The sequence below is a fragment of the Rhipicephalus microplus genome, chromosome X (assembly GCF_043290135.1).
Source record: "Rhipicephalus microplus isolate Deutch F79 chromosome X, USDA_Rmic, whole genome shotgun sequence".
Classification (NCBI taxonomy): Eukaryota; Metazoa; Arthropoda; class Arachnida; order Ixodida; family Ixodidae; genus Rhipicephalus; species Rhipicephalus microplus.
The window spans coordinates 61,194,372-61,217,692 of record NC_134710.1 but is presented as its reverse complement, the minus strand read 5'-3'; the positions used below and the strand labels follow the sequence as shown (position 1 = coordinate 61,217,692).

Sequence of the window (23,321 nt, the reverse complement as noted above, 5' to 3'; positions counted from 1 at the left end):
GCATCCCTCCACACCACACGATTCTAATGGCAATTTCAACCACTTGGTCTTCATTGATACGCTGCGGACGCCACAGAAACTAGTAATGCTGCAAAGCAAAAAACATAGTTCAAAGAAATAAGTTTACAATTACACCATGACTCTTAAAAGAAGATATATGTAGTAAGGTTCATGAGGAGCAGTTATTTCATCTTAGCATTATGAAGTCTGCTACACAAATTACCCATTGGCTGTTGAGACCTGCCTCAACCTGGAATTGATGGTATGGTGACCCAGATAAAGTGAGGTCACATGGACGTGACGTTCAAGGAGCAATTTTTTTTACATATTTTTTCACAGATAACGTCCTTGATATTAAGTTCATGCAATCCAACAGCATGGCTTATAATGTCTTGATAGTTAAATATTTCGAAGCTTGTGTTCGGTATAATGACATTAACAAGTCATGTTTGCTCTTAATTGATAGCTGATGTTATTTTCAAAGGGAATAGATATATTGGCCTGACCACTTGACCTAAATGGTCTAACCATTTGGATTTAGATTGCTACTAAGTGGACAGCACCCACAACTTGTAGGCGGGGATTCTAATACGGGGCCCCATTGTAGGCAGCTGCTTCGCGATATGCATCTCACGATGCTCAAATCAGTCAATGGCCATGGACTTCGGGTATATGGCGTGGCCATTTGGATATATGGCATCATTTGTAGAAGGAAAATGAAATGATTTCTACCTGACTAGGCGATGTCATTTGTTACAATTTTTTTCTCACGCATTCTCAGAAGCCTCAACTACTGGTCGGCAGTGTTTTTATGCTGAAAAAATGTTCCAGGGCCAAAAACACAGAGATTACAAGCTTGACTACATATGCAAGCCTGAGTCTACCTCAGTTTTTGTGGTTAATGTTATGGGTATGAAACGTAATGATTTGCGAATACGTCTAAAGTCTCTAAGAAGACACTTTTGAAGTCTGCAATAGGATGACAATCGGCTTAATTGGTGCCTGAAAAATTATTTTTGCACACACGACTCGTCTTTCTGATAATTGAAATACTACTTCAGTTATTCCATAACAACTGCAATGTGCGGGCACAACCACCACAACAGGGGGAGGAGGGAGGGCAATCCCGCCCTCCGAAATTTCGAATTTTATATTCATATTTATGCGAAACGCATACACGAGCATACACTGAGTACGGTCTCACCCCCCCCCCCCAAACCACCGCAAAACTGTTCTAGTCCGCCACAAAAATTTGGAGCTGCACACCTACCCACCCTTCAAGCACACTTTTCAGGACTAAGTTGTTTTCAGCGTCGAGGTCTTCCGGGGACTTCACACTCACCATTCAGCAGTTTATACTTTTGAACATGTGGTAATTAATAAAACCACACACGTCATTTACATGCGACGGGCTATACAGACGGAAATTCTTCGTGCCACTCAGTCTGTGCCATGGAGGTCCATGGTCTGCGCACGCTCAAAAAGCAACACAAGATTGTTTTATGAGAGGCATTCCAGCCACTTCGAATGCAATCCAGCCACTTCAGTGACCAACGTATTGGGCTGAAGCACATTTTGTTTAGGATTAGCAAAGGAAACAAAAAATTTAACTGTATCGCAAACAAAACACGAAACTAACGATTCCCGTCACATAGATACATTGATCACCATTATGAAAGTAAATCTGAAACAATAAAGCCTACATGAAAGTGGTTTTAATAATAATACACCCAATACAATGCTTTCGACAATTAATACTGTCTACTTATTAACATTCAAAAACAGGCAACTCGCGTCCCGCACGACTTGGCCGTTGCTGGACACTGGCCTGGGAGGTCGGGAGCGTGCCGAGAAGGCTCCCACCCATGGACGGCTTGAACCTCTGCCCACGGTGCATGCCCGTGTCCACTACATAAGTCACATCTTTGATGATGATGGACTTCTCGGCAATGTTGGTAGAGGATCACTTGGTGCACATCTGAAAAGGCAGGACGAGGCAGGAGTGAGGACGCCTGGTAAAAAATGTGGCTACAGTTTGATTGTAGTCACAATTGATATCATTCAAACCTCCTTATAAAAAAAGTTGGATCTTACCGAAATAAAGTTATTATATCCAAAAAATCATTATATAGCTATATGCCCAACACTATATTGAGTATATCTGCATTTACTTCACTATAACCAGTATTTTGTTTTATCCAGATTCGTTATATCGTTGTTTGAATGTAGTAATGCCGAATATTTGCTGTCGCAATCGACAAAACACGGCCCCAGCAATCAGCTACCTGGCTCGCGGCAATGCTAGAAGCAAATATCCTGTGCCAAATCATGCGCAATTGCGAACAGAATTCTTGGGCAGCTTTTGGCGTAGTTCAAAATCCTCCGCCTAATGCAGCTTTACTAGCGCGGAATCTGAGCGAGTGCACAACACACAGGCAACCCAGCGATTCCCTTGGCAATTATGCACATGCAGAGACGGTGGCGCCCTCTATTATGCGGCACAGGTCTCAGCCAAATGTCCTATAAACATTATTCACGATGCTTCCTGGTTATTTCCATAGGCTACATAATTTTAAACCTAGATAGTTTATTGTGCACTGGTCTTAAAGGGTCAGACACTACAGAGGAACAATCGACTTCCTCTAGATTTACAAAGTGCACTCTGATAACTCTAATGCCACATATTTCCCTATCATAAGTTTCTTATTGGCAGAATATCAAGGGTGAAGTTTCATTTTGAAATTTCGTGCCAAGATCTTTGCACATGTAATAAATTTCAATATCTATTTTCAGTATTTAGGTGGCTTTAGCTCGAAGTTTTCTGAAACTTCATACACTTAGTCAATGGCACCCACAGATTACAATGTACTTCATTTTTATCGACAAAAAGCTGCATAGTACCGAGTATATGCGTTAGAAATTTCCTACATCACAGTGTTTGGTGTGAGAATCTAAGGTGGGGTCGCCAACTAAGTTTTCTTTTCACGCGTTTTCTCACTTACTAAGCATCAAGACACAGTAAGAGTACTAATATGCGAAGAATCACTTTGCTCTTTAGTATCCCTTTAAGCAATGTTAGCCTTGTGTTAGACTTGTGTTGACGACTGCACGGCCAAGCAACGTAAGACAGTGGATGGACAACAAACAGGGCCCTTTTAGTCCTACGCACTTAGGACAAATAATTCTAGTTTTCATACCTAAAGAGGTTATCTATTCTATCCTAGCAGCATTTCACACGACACAAACTGAAACATGATATGTTGAAAATTGCAACAGAACAGAGTCCGTTTGACAAAACAGCTGTATGTTCGCATTTCAGAGGTGTGCGACAAAAACTGAATTTTGAACCCGACGGCCATAAGAATAAAAAACAAGCAAGTAAATTACTTTTCCATATATATTTCGCTTTTTATGCTACCTTTTAAAAGGACTGTCTGCCGCTCGGAAAAATTTTTCTGATTCTGGCACCGATGAAAAGATGATCACATTGGCGGCAACAAGCATGCTTTTGTGGCAGAAAAAAGATATCATAATTTTAACATGATGTTGAAAGTCGATAAAAACTGACCACTAGCGTCACCCAACACCGAATGTGGTCAATCTTGACAATCTATTGGTAGGACAAGAAATTGTCGCACGTAGAATCATTTTGCTTAAAAACAAACACGTTAAACTAGAATTTGTATTTTATGTACTTGAGGCAGCTTTGTATTGCGCCAGAGACCAATTATCGCTTTTTTTTTTTTCTCACGTGTTTAAACTGGCGGCGTGTTCGATCGCCTGCATGCCTGCCTGCAAACGGCAGAGAAACGCTACCACGACGTCCACGGGAGCTCACAAGAACAAAAAATTGTGCACATGCCTAAAATGACCATAACCAAACTTGCTGAAGCCTGCCAAAACCGCACACTGCTTCAGTTCTTGATTTTCACCTGCACCCACCAGTGTTTTCGGCATTCATCCCACCAATACAAGAAGACATGAGGCGGACAGAAAAATTCTGTTTTATACTTTTTCCGCAGAATTTTTCGTCTGCTTTGTCTAAAGTTCTGTACGAGTGTTTTGCACAAGTGTAACAAAGTGGTATGATGTTTTTATTTCGTAATTCATTATGAGTATGCATATTGCCACGTTCCCTTTCCCTAGTTTTGTTATCGTTCCAAAGCACTACACAATTCTCAGCGCCAACCACGCTTGCAGTTTTCGAGAAGCTTCCGGACTGTAGTAGATCATTTTGATTATATCACGTCTACTCTGCAAACTGTACAGATTATTCTGGAACCTACGCCACCGCCAGCGATAACGCTAGAACATTAGACGGCAAGAGTATAAATGCTGATGAGCTTCGCTGCTTGTCACTAGTCGATCGACGGCCGACGCTCCGTTCGCCGCTATCAGTCTAAGACTGCTACTGTAATCGGACTTTCCGTTTATCGGGCACAGGTAAATAAACAGTTGAATTCCAACACAAAGTCTCCTGTCTTCGGCCACGTCACGACCCCGTGACAATATATACGTTTTTTTTTTTTTTTATACACGCTCCGTGCTCGCTGCTCCCTGCTGCCGCTGCTTTTGGTTTCCGCCAGTTCGCCCATGCACTCATTAGTGCAGATGTACAGGTGGCACTACGCATTATGATACGCACCGAGAGAGGAAGAAGCATGTGCGAAAGCAGTAAGAGGAGCGAAGGAGAAGAGCAAAGGAATGAGTTATACTACCGCGTACGCGTTGCATGATGTGTCCCATGAGAAAGCGTGGAGTGGCAACGGAGTCGGCGCTCCTTTATTATCTTACTCCGTGAGTTAATTCAAACAAAATTCAATTTTTTGGTTAGCCCTCTATTTTTTCAATGTATTTAAAAGCCTGTTAATTCAAACTCTATCATTTCGTTAATTCAAACTTTTTACATTTCCATAACAGAAATTGTCTGCTGCTTTCAACTACTGGTTAAAAATTAGCGGGCGTATATAATCTTGGCAGTATAAAAATGAAAAATAGGCACCTCAAGCCTTCAAGAAAATGGCTTTACTAGTAACATGTGTTTGAGGCAAAGCACACAAACGCATGGTAAACCGTGGTGCTTCTTAACTGGTATAGAGAGCTTTGTGCTGAGGGCATACACCTGTAGCAAAGAAGCAGTTTCTTTAAAAGGTATGATCATCAGTAAATAGTCGATAAAATTGTGGACCTCACACATCTGCTTTCAGTTCATTGCGTGTAGTTAGGCTTTAAAATACTTGAAAAATCTTTGGATGTGATAAAATCAATGCCTAATCATAATTTGTAGTGTCACCACACCAAGCGCCATCTATCTGAAAACTTTTGATAATTCAAACTTCTTGATTCAGAGGTCCCTTCAAGTTTGAATAAATGAGAGTCGACTGTACTTCGTTCTTACTGACCGGAAACTAAGTAGAACCAAGTAGATGCCTTCAAAATTTCTTATGTCACGGTGTTTGGTGTGGAAATCTCAAAGTGGCGTCGCCACCCCCATTTCCTTTTCACGCATTTTCTCACAAAGCGTCGTGTCATGGTAGGACTGTGTTTCTGGGATGTAAAATTGTACTTTACTAATACGGGAAAAATCCATTTGCTCTTAGTATTCATTGAAACGTGGCGCGAGAAAAGAATGTCTGTGCATGTAACACTCACCATTTACAACTATTCTAGACCGATTACTGCAAGTAGAGCTGCAAAGAGCCAACCACACCCTAGCTCTTTTTTTCCGAATCTTCGAAGCACGCACTACGTGTCCAGAAGGCAACGCACACACTTGAACACTGTTGACGCTGTTGCTGATGATAATTACTTACACTCAAACCTCATTATAACTAAGTTGCATCTTACTCAAAAATAGGTTCGTTATATCCAAAAATACATTATAAAGTTATATTCGTAAAACGATATTTAGCGCAAGACCAGTCTTCATTTACTTTGTTATGTTATATCCGGGTTCGTTATATCGGTGTTTCAGAGCATCTCTAAGTGCCTTAACTCTTTCATGCACAGAACTTTATTATTGGAGGGAAACAATATTTTATTGAAAATATAGATTAGCCTTCGTCCAAAAATGACTTTTATAACACGGCAAAAAAAATTGGCACATTGGTCTAAAAGAAATGAGGTGGTCACCTGAGGTGACCACCGTGGAGCAAGTGTCTACAGCGTCTATAGATTAGCCTTCGTCCAAAAATGACTTTTATAACACGGCAAAAAAAATGGCACTATGGTCTAAAAGAAATGAGGTGGTCACCTGAGGTGACCACCGTGCAGCAAGTGTCTACAGTCACTTTCGGTGGAACGCTGCAAAACAGTCCTTGTTTCCCCTCAGGCACAATGGGACGTTGCACGTCTCGCACATCCATGTCGTTCTCGAAGGCTGCGATTTCGTGCTGCACATACCACACCTGCGCTTCGTGCATCTCTTTGGCTGATGCTTGCTGTGTGTTAGACGTATGGCCGTATCCACATGTGGCTTAGACTTTTTAATCTGCACTGTGTTGTTTGCGCTTGATAATGTGCCCCTCTTACAAACCTGGGCTTCCGCTGTGAGAGATGTCGTCACACTTCTCCGGAAATCTTTTATGGTAAAGTGCTCCACTCCTTCAAGTTCACAGTGTATCAAAAAAGCATTCACAACGCAGCAATCCAGTAGGTGGAAAAAGATTCTGTGCCACCACTTCCGTGATTTTCTGTCTATTTCATATTGCCCTTTGCGCCGATCAAATTTGTCTACAAAATTCATATTATGGTTGTAGTCTTGCAAAGCCGCAAGACAGGACACTTTGCTCAATGTCCCATCCTTGTTTTTCCTGTCCACTTCAACTTCATTGGAAGGGTCATGAAAATTTGTTAGCAAATAAACAGTCCTCTTGTCCTTCCATTTTAGACAGCAAAGGCCGTCGTCGCTGACACTCCAGTCTGTGTCGCCTCTTTTCATCTATTTGTCAGCCTGCAAGCATGGCAAGTTCTTTCTACTGGAATTCACTGTCCCACATGCGTAAATGCCATCGTGCAGAAGGTCTTTCAGGAGGTGGTAGCTCGTAAAGTAATTATCGAAAAAAACACGATGCTGCTGGCCCACAAGGTCATGACATAACTTCCTCACAACTTGTGCACCTAGCTCCTTCTGAACACCGTTCTCAGATTTACCAGTGTAAATATCAAATTTTAGATTATAGCCACTGCTGGCACAAAGCATCCACACCTTGTAGCCACGCTTCACAGGCTTCTTTGGCATATACTGCTTCAGCGAGCTCCTTCCCTTGAACTTTATCATAGATTCATCGATGGCGAGCAGCTCGGTGGGCAAGTAATTTTCCGCAAATGTTTTCGATAGTTCAGTGAGGAGTGGACGGACTTTGTACAACTTGTCAAAGTTGGGGTGATCCCTCGCTGGCTGCAAGATATTATCATTCAGATGCAGGTGTGATAAAAGCCAGCCGAATCTGTTGACAGGCATAACTTTCGAAATGAAAGGATCATGCAAGTCAGGCGCAGTAGACCAGTAATCCCGGTAACTTGGACTTTTTTTGATCCCCATCAGGAGATTGAGCCCCAAGAAGGAACGCATTTCTTCCAATGTGGTGGGTGTGTATGGCTTGCCCTGCTGCTGAGCGTAAAGATTTGTTTGAAATGCCAGCAACTCCATCAAGGACGGCGTCCAGAATAAGCTGAAGATGTCATAAGGACTTGTTTTCTCTACGTTTTGGATAGAAAGTGGCACCCCACTACATAATAGAAAGTCCAGCGGTGGCAACATTTTATAGGAAGGACTCCACACAGGTACCTTCGCAGTCATGACAGGAACGTCATCTTGTTCGCTCTCTGTATCGGAAGACTCGCACACTGCAGAGATGGCTTTTCTTGCCTCAAGTCTCTGTTTGCTCGTTTTGACAGCTTTATCATTTACTTCATACTCAGGGTCACTGTCACTGAAGTCGTCACCTCCTGCGAAACTGTCCGAATCCGATGGTATTTCGACAGTCTTCCGCTGAAACACCAAGAACAAATCATATATTGCCGGCCGTCCAGACCCTTCATGCATGGTGGTTACCCTAGGGGACCACAAACTTCAGCAACAAAGCGCTCTCGAATAAATGAGCGCAGCACTTCAATTCTACTTTCCGTAGTATAGGCAACTTCTACAACACTCTATCCTGTTATATTAATTCACTACAAAAAGGACTTACCTTTCTTTCCATAAAAAACTCTCGAGTCCATCGCGTATCGCGTGCTCGAGTCGAGACCAGCCGGAAGAAAACAAAAATAACACGTGACATCCGCCGCCGAGGAAAGTAGCGCCATCTCTGTTGTAATATCAAAAGCTTCAACCGGCACACTGTTTGAACGTTGATATGCGGGACCCGCGTACTTCAAGAGAAAAAAATGAAGAAAAGGTGGTTACATGGGGTGACCACCATGCCGGAAAGAGTTAAAATAGATAGACAGACACAAAATGATTGCTTTGAAGTCATTGCGCAATCAACATGTTTTCAAACCTTGTGCAATATTAGTCTTCTGCCACGCATTATTATATGCACTAAAACAACTCCCGACACTCTGCAACATTCGTATTATAAGGTTGTTGTTTTTTTGTCCCTCCGAAACAGTTTTAAGCCCAAGCATGGCTCTGTGGTGGAACACATGCTAGCCAAGCAGAAGACCTGGGTTTGATTCCCCATAGGGCAAAGTCCTTTGTCTATTGGTATCTATCTCTATTTTTCGTTCACAACCAACGAAGCCGAAACCAAAATTTCTACAGACAATATCTTTAAAACTTTAACAGTTAACCTGGAAATACAGCACAAATGTATGTGCGAAAATATGCCATACATGTGTATTAGTAACACTGGATCTATGAAGGTCTATTTTTCATTTACTTAGTTTAAATAGATCATTCTGCATATCCACATTCGTTACATTTAGGTCCGAGCAATAACACACAGCGCAACACAACTTTGTCAATATTTTGCACTGCCTTGTTAAAACATCGTGGATTTTTATGCCACCTAATCAAATCTTCTTAAACCAGAAAGTTTCCTAAATCAGGTTCACTCATATGCACCAGATCATGCCAGCATTATACGTCAAATGACATTTATTTGTGCAAGCATCCTGTAATACTAATTGGCAAAAAGTGTTATGGACCTTTGGTTTTTCAAGCCACCTTTGAATAAAAAAAAAAACCCTCAGACTCTCGGATTACATGCTCCTGCTGAGAACTGTCCTAGGATGACATTCCAAGATACGCTTCTTCTAGGCGTCTACACTTTAACCTCGGTGTAAGTATTGGTTATAACGAAATTTTCAAAAAATTCCTTGCGATATATACATTTATAACGAATTTTTTTATATAACATACTTATTTTCCTGTAAGGCGCAACTATGTTAAAAAAGGTTTGAGTGTATGTCACTTCTCTGTCATCTCATTATGAAATGCTCTCATTAACGGGTTTAACTATATTGAATGACTTCAAATAATGTTCCATAAACTTAAAACAGTTCTTTGTAGGTCAAGGTTCAAAGAGTTAATTAAAGAGATCAACATCCCTTTACGGGGTGACAATGCTCGTAAAAATATTTTTTTTTTTTATTTCTTGATTTATTTAGGTGAAACTTTGTGAGTTTATGTATATCTGTGTGCTGATTTCAAATATGCAATTATTTTTACAATAAGTAGTTTTCAAACTGTAAATTAATTCATGCACTTTTTGGGGAGCAATTTTTTTTTCTTAAAGCGAAAGAGTTGCAGAGTACATCGGCATATCACAATAATCTGGAATCAGAACTGTGTCCAGTGCAACAAAAGGTAATGTTTTAAAGCCACCCCAAAAGACAGACAAAATATCCTGAATTTTAAAAAACTATACATTACATTAGAAAAATTATTGCATAGACTAAAACCTCAATACAACAATTCGCCTACAACAAATTATGGGTAATAATGAAGTAGGTGACCAATAGCTTTGCCATTGATACAGTTACATGAATAATTATTTAAAACGAATTTTCTGATATAACAAAGTATTTTTGTGGCAGATGTTACTTTGTTAAAATGAGGTCAGAGGCTATATGAAAACAGCACACCAAATGTAGATAAACTATAAGTTTCCACAAAATTAATCAAGAAAATAAAAAAATATTTTAAGGATCATGTCCCCTTAACAAGCTTTTAATAGGAGCAAAGTACAAGCTTACTGACCTTGTCTCTTCGCTCAGTAGCTACCCACTTCACCACGGATACAGCGGCGAATCTCCTCGGCTGGGTGATCACAATGTGGCAGCGGGAGCCCATTCCCTCGCGCACCCAATGCTCGAAGATGAACTGGGGCACTTGCGTGGTCTTGCCTGACCCCGTTTCGCCGCAGATCACAACCACTCGCTTGCGACTGACGGCACTCAGTATTTCTTTCCTGCAGTGTGAGAATGCGTGACCAGTGTTTTTTGTGTGCCGATCATCGGGAATTCACGACATACCGAAAAATTTCAAGCAAGCAAGTCACAAAATGCCTCATCATCATCATCATCGGCCTGTCTACGCCAATTGCAGGGCAAATGCTTCTCCCATAATCCCCCAATCAACACGATCTTCGGTTTTCCGTTGCCACGTTATACTTGCGAACTTGTTAATTTCATTGGCCCTCTTAACTTTCTGTCTCCCCTTCGTGCGTTTGTTTTCTCTGGGAATTCAGGCAGTTAGCCTTAATAGCAGCGGTTATCCTGCCTACGTGGTATACACACCCGGCACAGGTCCACCTCTTCTTCTTATATTAAACTATTATATCCTTAACCTCGGTTTGTTGCCTGACCCACTCTGCTCTCTTCTTGTCTCTATTACACTTATCATTTTCCTTTCCATCGTTCGCTGCGTCTTTCTCAATTTAGGCTGAGCCCTCTTCGTAAGCCTCCAGATTTTTGCTTCGAAAGTAATGGTACCGGCAAGATGCAATTGTTATATAAGTTCTTGTTGAGGGTTAGTGGCAGATTATCATTCATGATTTGAGAATGCTTGCCGAATGTGATGCACCCCATCTTTATTCGTCTAGTTATTTAACTCTCATGCTTAGGCTCCCTGTACTAAGTAGACATATTTCTTTACAACTTCCAGCATCTCTCCACCTATCGCAAAGTGCTATTTTCTGCCGAGACTGTTGCATATTAGTACTTTAATTTAGTGCATATTAATTTTCACACCTACTCTTCTGCTTTCCGTGTCCAGTGAGCTGTAATTCGTCCCCTGAGCTACTCATAGAAGCGATGTCACCAGCAAATGACAGGTTACTAAAATACTTTCCATAAACGAAATGCGTGCCACTTTTAATGCCGGCTGTCAAGTACTCACGGGGAACGTAGCTTTCAGCATGAGAAATCTCGCACCGTCTTATAAAAGGTATTTTATACCAGAACCAACTCATTCATAGCTGATGGCTGAGAGTGCGAAGCACGTGCAACAGCTCTCACTTCTCTGTTTGTTCTTGCCTGGGTAACGCAAGTTTCACCGTCAACAAATTTGTTTATTTGGTGTGCACGCATCGAAGATGTGCCACACGACATGTTACCTAGTTTTAGAGTACGCTTTTTGATACAAGGTCCTTGCTTCTGTGGAAAGTGGAGAAGTTGCACAATACCTTAAAGTATGCATTGAAGTTGTTTTGTACATAATTTAATGTCAGAATATAATAAACGTTGCTATTTAGAGCTAAAAAATAAACTTTTTTTGTTCAAACGTTTCATAATTAAGACAATAAAGGGGGGCTGACAAATGTTCACGGCTGAGATAAATCCTGTGATATCGATTCCCGTGAATATGCGTAGATCATCTGCAAAATATCAACAGCGCACATAGCTAGGAAGGTACTTTAAATCAATTTTGAAGTGTGCTTGCGCCATTAACTCCATCGCGCTATTGAAACCATCAGGGTGTGATGCGATGGTGATGCGACTGGTGCGCGTAATTGTGAATGATTGAAAAGTGCGCGAAATTAAAGGATGACCGAGTGCACGTGCTGGGTCGCCTGAACAACGACGACGCCGAGGACCGGTACACGTGAGAGCGTGGAGCGCAAGCATCCAAGACCATAAAGCAAACAAGGGCCAATGGCTGATCACCACGGAGTTTTGAAAGGCCAATCGGGACGAGACAAGTGTGCCCCAGAGGAAGCCAATCCTGAAGGGCAAAAGAGCTAGTAGTTCGAGGTGAACGAGGCAAGAGGAAGGTCACAGCTGGGAGCTGAAGACAGGCAGTCGGGTGGCAGACCTGAGCCTTCTGGACTTCACCCGGTCTGGACCTCCGGACAACGCCTTCCAAGGACGGCGAGCTGCCTCAACGGTCGAGACCAAGGCCTGCAGATTCCGGTGCGGGTGCAGCAACGGCAGTTCGGGTCACGGGCCTGAGCCTTGCAACCAGCCACCTCATCGGGCGAATCTGGGCCGCCACAGGCATCACCGAGCGAGTCCCGTTCCATCGTCGCCGCCAGCGAGCATCGGTACACGCCGTCGCCACCATTACAGCAGCAACGTTTTGGTGAGATCGAACTTGCTCTCTTCCCTGCACCGCCGAATCACCGCGTCAGAACTGCATCATGTAGCTGTGACTTTCCGTCGGCAGTTTCGGGACTTTAGATGTTTGTTTTCCTTCTAAATCCCGCTTTTAGCCAGCTACTCATTTCTTGTAGTTTGTGTTTGAGTTTTGCTTCAGTTCTGCAGTAAATGTTTAGGTGTTGTTTGTTAAGCAAACGGCTTTGTCCTTATTAGAAAAACTCTCCGGGGCTCAACCAGGAGGAACAAATCAGCAACAAGAACCCGCATCACAAACTGGCGTCCGCAGCGACAGGACAAAGCCGTTGGTTTGACACCTTCATTTATTGACGCGGTTGACATCATGTCGAATATGCGAGAGCTAATGGCCTTGGCGGATCGCATGGGAATTGATGGGGCGGATTTTAAAGCATGGTACGAGGAGAAGGAGGCACGAGCACGAGAGGAACGGGCTGCGGAACGAGAAGCTCGAAAGGAACAGTTGGAACGGGAGACGCAGGCCAAGAAGGAGCAGCTTGAGCTCGAGACGCGCGAAAAAGAAAAACAGCTCGAACTGGAGACACGCGCAAAGAAGGAGCAGCTGGAATTAGAGAACCAAAACCTGCAACTGCGTCTTAGACTTGCCGAAGCTGAGAATAGCCGTGTAGAGACAAGAACTGTTGACTCAGCACCAGGCTCAGCACAAGAAAGGAGTGTTTCATGCAGCGTGAATCCTCATAAGTTGATACCGGGATTTAATGAAAGCCGGGACGACTTGGACGCCTATTTAAAAAGGTTCGAGAGAGTCGCCATCGGTCAAGAATGGCCTAGGGACAAATGGGCCACAGCTTTAAGTTTATGTTTGAGCGGAGAAGCCTTAAAGGTGTTTGGAAGACTTTCGCCGGAGGATTCACTCGATTATGATAAAGCCAAGTTGGCGTTGCTCCAGCGTTTCCGTTTTACGGCCGAAGGGTATCGGGAAAAGTTCCGACAAAGCAAGCCACAGGACGGCGAAACAGGCAAGCAGTACGCAACTAGGCTACTGAGTTTTTTCGATCGTTGGGTCGAAATGTCGAGGACCGGAAAAGAATATTCGGCTCTTCGTAACTTGATAGTTACAGAACAGTTCTTAAGAAACTGTCATCACCGTTTGGCACTTTTCCTGCGAGAAAAGAACTTCAACAAGCTAGAGGACATGGCCGAGGCCTCAGATAACTTTTTAGAAGCTCAGAGGCAAGTCAACCTGTTAGTTTTCCGAGAAAAAGTGGAATCTAAAAGCAATACGGAAAAAAGTGGTAGTTACTCGGAGAGAGGAGCAGTACGTTGTTTTGTATGTGGCAAAATGGGTCACAGGGCATCGGAGTGCCGATCAAGGCCAAAACAACCTTTCTGTGGATATTGTCAGAAGGCGGGGCATGATTCCAAAACTTGCTCAAAGAAGAACGGTTCAGCCAACAAGACGTCATGTCTTTTGTCGCCAGAGGAGCACTCAACGGAAGTGAAGCTTTCACCGGACAAAGAAGAGGACATGGCGGGCGCCGTGAATACTCACCCGAAGTTTGCCACACACAAAATGCCCGTGTTACAGGGCCGAATCTTTGGCCGAACCGTCTCAGTGTTGCGGGATACGGGTAGCAATACACTGGTGGTGCGTCGTTCTCTGGTACCCGATGAAGCCCTCATAGGTACTACCGCTACGCTATTCTTAGCCGATGGCAGTAGCATCATCGTTCCTGAGGCGGAGGTGGAAATTCATTCACCTTATTTTTCTGGTACATCTATTGTCAAATGCATGACAAACCCACTCTACGACCTTATCGTCGGAAATGTACCAGGTTCACGTGAAGTCCATGACCCCGATACCAAGTGGGAGGAAAGGATTCCGGTAAAAACCTACCCCAACTATATAGCGAGTGGAAAAGGAGCAGATAGAGAGGATGGTACCCTGAAGTCTTCAGTGGTTGGTATCAAAATCCGAGAGCAACGGTCAATCTCCTCTGAAATCGATGTACCCACCTTGAAGACGACCCGAAAGGATCTTAGTGCCGCTCAAAAACAGGACAAGACCCTAGATTCTTGCAGGAGTAAAGTAGGTCAAGGGCTACAGGGAGGATCAAAGTCCTATTCGTTCGAGATAGAAAAGGGGCTGCTATACCGCTATTATCACCTACCATCTGGTAAGGTGATTCAACAAGTAGTAGTGCCCCAAAGATTGCGCAGCCAAGTGCTTACTTTGGCGCATGAAACCCTGATGTCGGGGCATCAAGGAATAAAAAGAACGATTGATCGTGTTCTACAATCATTTTACTGGCCAGGAGTTCAAGAGGCAGTGAGGAGATACGTGCGCTCTTGTGACGCATGCCAACGAACCTACCCCAAGAGCAGAGTTGGTAAGGCACCACTAGGTCGAATGCCTTTGATAGACACCCCATTCGAAAGAGTGGCAGTGGACATTATCGGGCCTTTAAAGCCAATATCACACATGGGTAATCGATATATACTAACACTAGTGGACTTCGCTACTAGATACCCAGATGCAATAGCCCTGCCATCCATCGATTCAGCCACAGTAGCCGAGGCACTGGTAGAGATGTTTTCTCGAATCGGGTTCCCGCGTGAGGTACTTTGTGATCAGGCATCATGCTTTACATCGGAGCTAATGAGAGAGGTCAATGACTTGTTGGCGATCAAGCATCTCAGCTCCACACCCTATCATCCCATGTGTAATGGCTTAGTGGAGAGATTTAATGGCACACTAAAGCAAATGTTGCGTAAATTGTGCCAAGAGGAGCCCAAGACATGGGACCGACTATTAGCCCCACTCCTGTTTGCGTACCGGGAAGTCCCGCAAGCCAGCTTGGGATTTTCGCCTTTTGAGCTGATCTACGGTAGAAATGTTCGAGGACCTCTCAGTCTACTTAAAGAATTATGGACCGGAGACAATCAAAGCGAGGAAGTGAAGACAACATATGGGTATGTCCTGGATCTCAGAGATCGCCTAGAAAAAACATTGCAGTTGGCACAAGAAAACCTGTCACGAGCTAAAACAACGCAGAAGAAATACTATGACCGGGGAAGTCGGATGCGTCGGCTAAAGGTTGGAGACCGCGCCCTCGTACTACTTCCCACGACGGAAAACAAGCTTATGATGCATTGGAAAGGACCTTTCAGGGTCACAGGAAAGAAGGGTGACTCTGACTACTGGCTGGATATGGGACATACTACCAAGCTGTTCCATATAAACATGTTAAAACGCTACGAAGAGCGTCCTCCAGAAATATCACCCCAGTCCGCATCTTTCATTGTAGTGGAAGAGGAAGAGACAGACACGCCAGTGCCTACCTTTAAAGCTACTGAGGGCTTTGGTACTGAAGCTATCAAGCTTGGTCCTAACCTCAGGAATAGACAAAGGGAAGAAATTGACGAGCTCCTAGCCACCCATAAAGACGTCTTTTCCGAAGTCCCCGGCAAGACAAACTTGTTAGAGTGTCGTCTTAAACTGACAACGTCCGAGCCTATCAACACTCCACAATATCCGTTACCATTCGCAATGAAAGAGGTAGTTGAGAAAGAAGTCGGAGAAATGCTGCGACTCGGAGTGATTGAAAGGTCCGACTCACCTTACAACTCACCATTGGTGCTGGTGAAGAAGCCCGATAAGAGTTACCGTACTTGCATCGACTTCCGTCGCATCAATGATGTGTTGGTCTCCGACGCAGAACCAATTCCGAGAACGGATGTATTGTTTACAGAGATCGGCACCAGAAAATTCTTCTCCAAGTTTGACCTTACGAAAGGATACTGGCAGGTGCCCTTGGACAAAGAATCCCGGCTAAAAACGGCATTCTCCACCCAATCGGGACACTACCATTTCCTCTATATGCCATTCGGTATCAAAACAGCGTCCGCAGTGTTTACCCGGCTAATGAGACGTCTCCTTCAGGGCATCCCGAACGTCGTTCATTATATCGATGATGTTCTCGTCGCTACGACAACCTGGGAGGAACACATGCAGACTCTGAGTGAACTGATGAATAGGATTCGAGAAGCAGGACTCAAAATTAAGCCCCAGAAATCGGAGATTGGAATGACGTCGATTGTGTTCCTGGGTCATCGACTGGGAGATGGAACAATTCAGCCGGTAGAGGACACGATCATAAAAATCGCCAAAGCCCCATTACCCACTACGAAGAAACAACTACGTTCGTTTCTTGGCTTGGCAGGATATTATCGTGATCTAATCCCTCACTACGCTGAGAAGGCACTGCCTCTGACAGAGATGACAAAGAAAAGGGAGAGTAACAAGATCAATTGGAATATTGAAGGGCAGACAGCTTTCGAAACACTAAAGCAAGCTCTGGCGTCTGGACCTATTTTAAAGGCTCCGGATCTCAAACGTGGATTTGTACTCCGCAGTGACGCCTCCGATTCTTGCATCGGTGCAGTCCTTATGCAAGAGCACGACGGTGTTTTATACCCGGTAAAATACGCCAGTCGTCAGCTACTGCCTCGAGAACAGAACTACTCAACAATCGAGCGGGAGTGTCTCGCGTTGGTGTGGGCAGTGGAAAAGTTCCACATATTTTTATATGGGACATATTTCACGGTTCAAACAGATCACCAACCGTTGCAGTACTTATCTCGAGCAAAACACCTCAACAGCAGAGTTCTGCGGTGGAGTTTAGTACTGCAAGAGTACAACTTTCACGTAGAACATATAAAGGGATCCGAGAATGTTGGAGCCGACTACATGAGTAGGTTGCAGTGAATATGTTCTGTGTGTTATTATTACAAGGTTATGCTTGTGTGGTGGACTGTTACTGGAGTTAATGACTGTATTTGTACTGTTCTTAGTTGCTGCCAAAAACTTTTCTTATTGTTGTTGGTTGAATGTTACGTTCTGTGGACTCGGTGTTTCGACGTGAGACATGTCAACGAAGAAGCAGTGTGGTGCCATCGGTGTGTTGTGATAGCTTGTGTGGTGCGCATCGAACGACAGTTTTTCAACGGGAAAAACTTCTTCGAAAGGGGGCCATTGTGATGCGATGGTGATGCGACTGGTGCGCGTAATTGTGAATGATTGAAAAGTGCGCGAAATTAAAGGATGACCGAGTGCACGTGCTGGGTCGCCTGAACAACGACGACGCCGAGGACCGGTACACGTGAGAGCGTGGAGCGCAAGCATCCAAGACCATAAAGCAAACAAGGGCCAATGGCTGATCACCACGGAGTTTTGAAAGGCCAATCGGGACGAGACAAGTGTGCCCCAGAGGAAGCCAATCCTGAAGGGCAAAAGAGCTAGTAGTTCGAGGTGAACGAGGCAAGAGGAAGGTCACAGCTGGGAGCTGAAGACAGGCAGTCGGGTGGCAGACCTGAGCCTTCTGGACTTCACCCGGTCTGGACCTCCGGACAACGCCTTCCAAGGACGGCGAGCTGCCTCAACGGTCGAGACCAAGGCCTGCAGATTCCGGTGCGGGTGCAGCAACGGCAGTTCGGGTCACGGGCCTGAGCCTTGCAACCAGCCACCTCATCGGGCGAATCTGGGCCGCCACAGGCATCACCGAGCGAGTCCCGTTCCATCGTCGCCGCCAGCGAGCATCGGTACACGCCGTCGCCACCATTACAGCAGCAACGTTTTGGTGAGATCGAACTTGCTCTCTTCCCTGCACCGCCGAATCACCGCGTCAGAACTGCATCATGTAGCTGTGACTTTCCGTCGGCAGTTTCGGGACTTTAGATGTTTGTTTTCCTTCTAAATCCCGCTTTTAGCCAGCTACTCATTTCTTGTAGTTTGTGTTTGAGTTTTGCTTCAGTTCTGCAGTAAATGTTTAGGTGTTGTTTGTTAAGCAAACGGCTTTGTCCTTATTAGAAAAACTCTCCGGGGCTCAACCAGGAGGAACAAATCAGCAACAAGAACCCGCATCACACAGGGGACCCTTAGGGGGTGCCTGCTTCTCTCCCGTGACCACGCTGCAGCAAGGTATGACGTCAGAGCCGTCATTTTTCTTTGCTCGCGTTTGCTCCAGCAGCCTTCTACTTTGCAGCTGCTCGATAGTCCGTGGCCGCGGAGCACGAGTTGGTCCATTTCCTGTTCGAGATTGCTGTTGCAATTCCTGTTCGAAAAAACTTCATGCGAACCGCTTGGAGCGTTCCACCCGCTTGGAGCGTTCCACATGCTGCTGGTGACGCTGGCGACATTGTGTGTTTAGTTGTTTTGTTGCCTGTGTACATGCCCGTGTACGAAAGTTCTTGTGCTTCCTTGCCTCGTGAGCGAACATTCTGTGTTCTTCAGCCATGAGTGACACAGTGACGACCACAACCACACGCATGGACGAAATATTTTTCAATGGCGCCGGCCGGCCCGACTTGCAAGGCACGGTGTGTAGGGCATCGGTGTCGAGAGTAAGTGAACTCTGGTGGGCGGAAATATATATAAACAAACACGCGTTGTGAATGAGTACTACAACAAATGAACGTTGAATATTGCAAAAATGTATTATTCTTTTCACTGTGGCCCTTTAGTGCTCGAAATTTTTCTCTGGCTTCTAGACTGCTGGGGATGAGAGTACCTCGTTTTGCTGTGAAGGGAGATCGTTGAACGTCCTTTACGAAATGCTCCGTTTACTTTCATTTGCATAAGGATGGCCGTGTGACACGGACCACATCTTCGTTGTCGTAAGGACGAGGGAGCTAAATGGTCTTCGCGGGTGTCTGTGTGACAGGGGTATTAGCCTGACACAATTTGACGTATCCTGTGCAATACACTCTCTATAAGCAGCAATGCATAAGCAAGACAGCTGGAATTTGCACTTGCCCGGCATAGTTCCACCATAAGCGATGCGACTGCAAATATCCGTGCACACTTGTAGTCTCCACAAAAAAGCCAGACTTAGCTCCATCATTGCTGATGAACCACGCAAGCACTACCACAACTACGGTGTACTAGAAGAGTACACTGTACTACAACACTGCAATATGGCTAGAGAAACAGATAGGCTTAGATAGTTTGTAGGCTAGAGAGCAAATAGTTGCCAGGTGCACAAAAAAATACACTTGGTTATGGCTGAACGAGCTTAGATTGATGAAATTCAAGGACTTACGGACCTCAAACAAATTTAAGCAATTTCAAAGCCTTGAAAATGCTATATCGAAATTCAAGGGTTTTTCAAGGACCGTTACGAACCCTGGTCATTGGTCTTTTATTTACTGAGGTTTTTTTCCGTTCAAAACTGCTTACCGGACACCGGTAGCGGCGGCAGCCTAGAACTACAGCACCACACGCGACTCTTGCTCGTGTCTCATAACCACTTTCACTGTAAAATCTAAAGAAGCCACGGCCAATCTGGCCTTGACTGCAGGTCTTCGGGAAGTTCGAACAGTAAGATTCTAATTTTAATCAAATGAAATAGAAAACTATTAGTAAAATGCTTGCAGTTCTGAATATTCTCCCATCCCTAATTTTCCTAATAAATTCCTAATATTGTCCTAATAAATGCCAACTTTCCAAACTTTCAAACTTGTTTTCCTCATTTTCATTTTTTTACTATTTCACAATTTCTGGGCAGCCTTTTAGACACTTATACGTATTGTATAATAACGAAACTTGGCACGCATATTTTTCAACACATGCAGAATGTAAATATCTACATTAAATTGCAATGCCTACCAGAATTAGTTGTGAAAATATTAGGTTATTGTTTTAAGGGAGATTGGAAATAATTAGTCATTCAATACAATTTTTCTTCCTTGGTTGCAATATTTCTGTGACATATCTGGATAATAATTTGCACTTTACAATCTACTAAGAGTCAAATAAGATCAGAGACAATGCTTTTACTAAAAGTTAAGTACATGAAAGAGTACCCGCAAAACATGTAACTTTTTGCGATTGTGCATTGAATAACTCAATAACTATAGCAGGTACACAAAAATGATTGCATATTTGATATCTCCATGAAAAACTATATAACAAAATTTTCAAGTGTCTATATTTAGAAATTAAAAAAAGTTTATTCAAGAGTGTCTCCCCTTAATGCACTTTTGCCAACTCTTCCTCACGTGGATGACTGCCGTTTCAGCGGCAGCAGCTATTTCGAGTCCGACCTCGCCTTCATTTTAAGAAGCGGCACAGCAGGTCTGTTTAATGCCTCCTCTAAAAAGATGCCTGTGACATCAAACGCTTTCTCATGGTGACGGGACGTTCCTCGTGGTTCAGTGCTTTTTCCGCAAGGAGCACTTAGCGCCTACACTAGTGAAGTCCCTATGGATGGAAACTTACCAGGATGAGCATAATCCATAAAGGAAAGGGGGCAAAGCTGACATAAACAACTACCGTCCTATAACATTGACATCAGTGGTTTACAGGCTGATGATGCAGATTACAAAGAAAAGACTGCAGGCATGGATTAAGAATGAGGGCGTACTGGGGGAACTGCCGAATGGGTTTCGGAAACAAAGGAGATTGGAAGACAATCTGTTCTCACTGACTCAGTGCATCAAAATAGCAGAAAAGGAACACAAGCCCCTGTGACTAGCCTTTTCGGATATGAAGGGAACGTACGATAGCGTGGTTCAAGAGGACTTGTGCGGAATACTGGACACACTAGCTGTGGAAGATGGAGTCACTAATATTTTAAAGGATACTACCTATAAAAGTAACAAGGTTGTTAGAAAACGGGAAATACAGGATTTCGAGCCCACAGAGATAAAATGGGGGATAAGGCAGCGGTGTTATCTGTCACCCTTCTTATTCATGATGTAGCTACAAGGATTGGAGGCCAAATTAGAGTGGAGTGTACTTGGCTTCAGCCTCTCTTTCGTGAAACAAGGAAAACTGATTGAACAGGCACTACTAGCATTGATGTACGCAGATTATATACAGTCGAACCTAACTACAACGAACGCCGCTTAAACGAAATTTTTGTTACAACAAAAAATTCACGATTCCACGTCAGCAGTCCATAGGAGTCAACGCATTATTGTCACCACAACGAACACTTTTTCTTCGATCGTCCCGCTTCAACAAAATTCTACAATGCGACTCCAGGCTCAGATACTTATTTCTATGCAGTAAACTCAATCTTTCAAATTTTAATTTTCACAGCCTGAAAATCTGCCAACAAAGTTTAAAACACGCGTTGGCACCACCAAAAACCACCGTTGTTCGGCAAGCAAGGGCGCCGCCATTGCTCAATAGCGATAGCAATGAGACTTCCCTGCTTTTGCCACTGGCTTGCTTTTGAGCCGCAGACAATCCGAAGTTTAAGCTCAGTCACTCAGTTCATGGTTTCCTTGACGCGGCTGCTGGGTGCAACCGCGGAGTGATGCCTTTTCCGCTTCCGATGCTTATCATTATGTTCGTGCTTGGCTAGTGTGGTAACTAATCAGAGCGGCTGTTCATCCGCATTATCAACAGAATCAGCTAGCCGCGAGCGATGGGTGATAAGAATCGCATAGAATATTGCAAAAGTCGCCACTCCACGGTACCCTGCCTCCATCGTGGCATTGTCGGATACTTTTGACGGCGAACAGCTGCTGGTGTTAATGTGTCAATGCAACTGTTTGGTTCGTTAACGAAGGCAATCTTAGGCGTTTCAGCATGCTTTTCACCATGGCCTCGCTATGCATGGGTGAGAGTCACGTCGTGACGCTGCTGGGAAAGAATAGGAGGCAGCAGACATTTTTTTTTAATTTTGAGAATAAACATTCTTTGGTTTTGCTAGATCAGATCAGCTATATTTTTTTTAATTTCGCTACAACAAAATTTTCGCTTCAACGAAATTTCTTTCGCGCCCTGTCTGTTTTGTTGTAGCGGGGTTCGACTGTAATGCTAATGCCCGATAACACGAAAAATTTGCAGAGAGATAGACAACTGCGGTAATGAGGCAGATGGGTTAGATTCGAGATTCAGTAAGGAAAAATCAGCAGTCATGATAATGAATGTAGTGAGCTTAGGATACAGGAAGCCCCGCTAAAGATAATGAATAAATACAAACATCTGGGCGTGTGAATAAGCAATAGGACCGAATACCTAAGAGAACACAAAATATACATAACGACTAAAGGTAACAGGAGTGCAGTGGTGATGAAAAACAGGACAGCGTTGAACTACAATAGGTATGATGTGAGAGCAATTTGGAAAAGGGTCATGGTTTCTGGTCTGACTATCGGCAATGCGGTCTCTCACATGAGATCAAAGACTCAAGCAAGATTACAAATTAAGCAACGTGGAATAGGCAGGCTTGCTTTAGGAGCTCACGGATATACACCAAATACACCACAAGGATATACACCACAAGGTCATATTGTCACAAAGGCACAGGGACGCCGGCACAAAAGCAGGGCGTTTACTTTCCTGATCGAAGGCCAGAAAGTACGAGGCCAGAACACGCGCCCACAGAAGCACTTCGTTATCCTCCTCAAAGGCTGACCACTATAGCTGCCAGCCTACCTTGCGTTAACTCCCCCCTTTCAAGAGCGACTGTCCCTGTCGATTGACTAAAATGCTAGAGATGGCCATGAAAAAAGATGGTCACGTCAACGAAAAAAAAAATCATAAGCCCGCGCTATTGTGGATAATAAAAAAAAGTTCAAAGTGTTCATAACTCGCGGGCGTGGTACGGTTTCATCCATTCATCCATACTACATGGACTGCTTCTGGACGTGGACGTTTCCGGTTTAAACTGGTATCCGAGCTTTGAGGAACTACCTCGTAATTCACGTCACTGGGGCAGCGCACAACATTGTAAGGCCCAAAGTAGTGTCGCAATAGCTTCTACGAAAGCCTGCGATATCTAACTGGT

The 23,321-nt window shown here is 44.0% G+C and overlaps 1 protein-coding gene across 1 annotated transcript in view; it reads right to left on the bottom strand.

Annotated features, from left to right (window-relative positions):
- Nucleotides 1-1,697: 1,697 nt before the first annotated feature.
- Nucleotides 1,698-23,321, bottom strand: part of LOC119187919 (ATP-dependent DNA/RNA helicase DHX36-like) — a 32,890-nt gene continuing 11,266 nt past the window's right edge. Inside the window, exons 4-5 of the mRNA XM_075876351.1 lie at nucleotides 10,205-10,415; nucleotides 1,698-1,978 (exon numbers count right to left, since the gene is read on the bottom strand). Of these exons, the coding sequence (XP_075732466.1) occupies nucleotides 1,964-1,978; nucleotides 10,205-10,415 (226 nt within the window). The 3' untranslated portion in view covers nucleotides 1,698-1,963. The remainder of the gene's footprint in view (nucleotides 1,979-10,204; nucleotides 10,416-23,321) is intronic.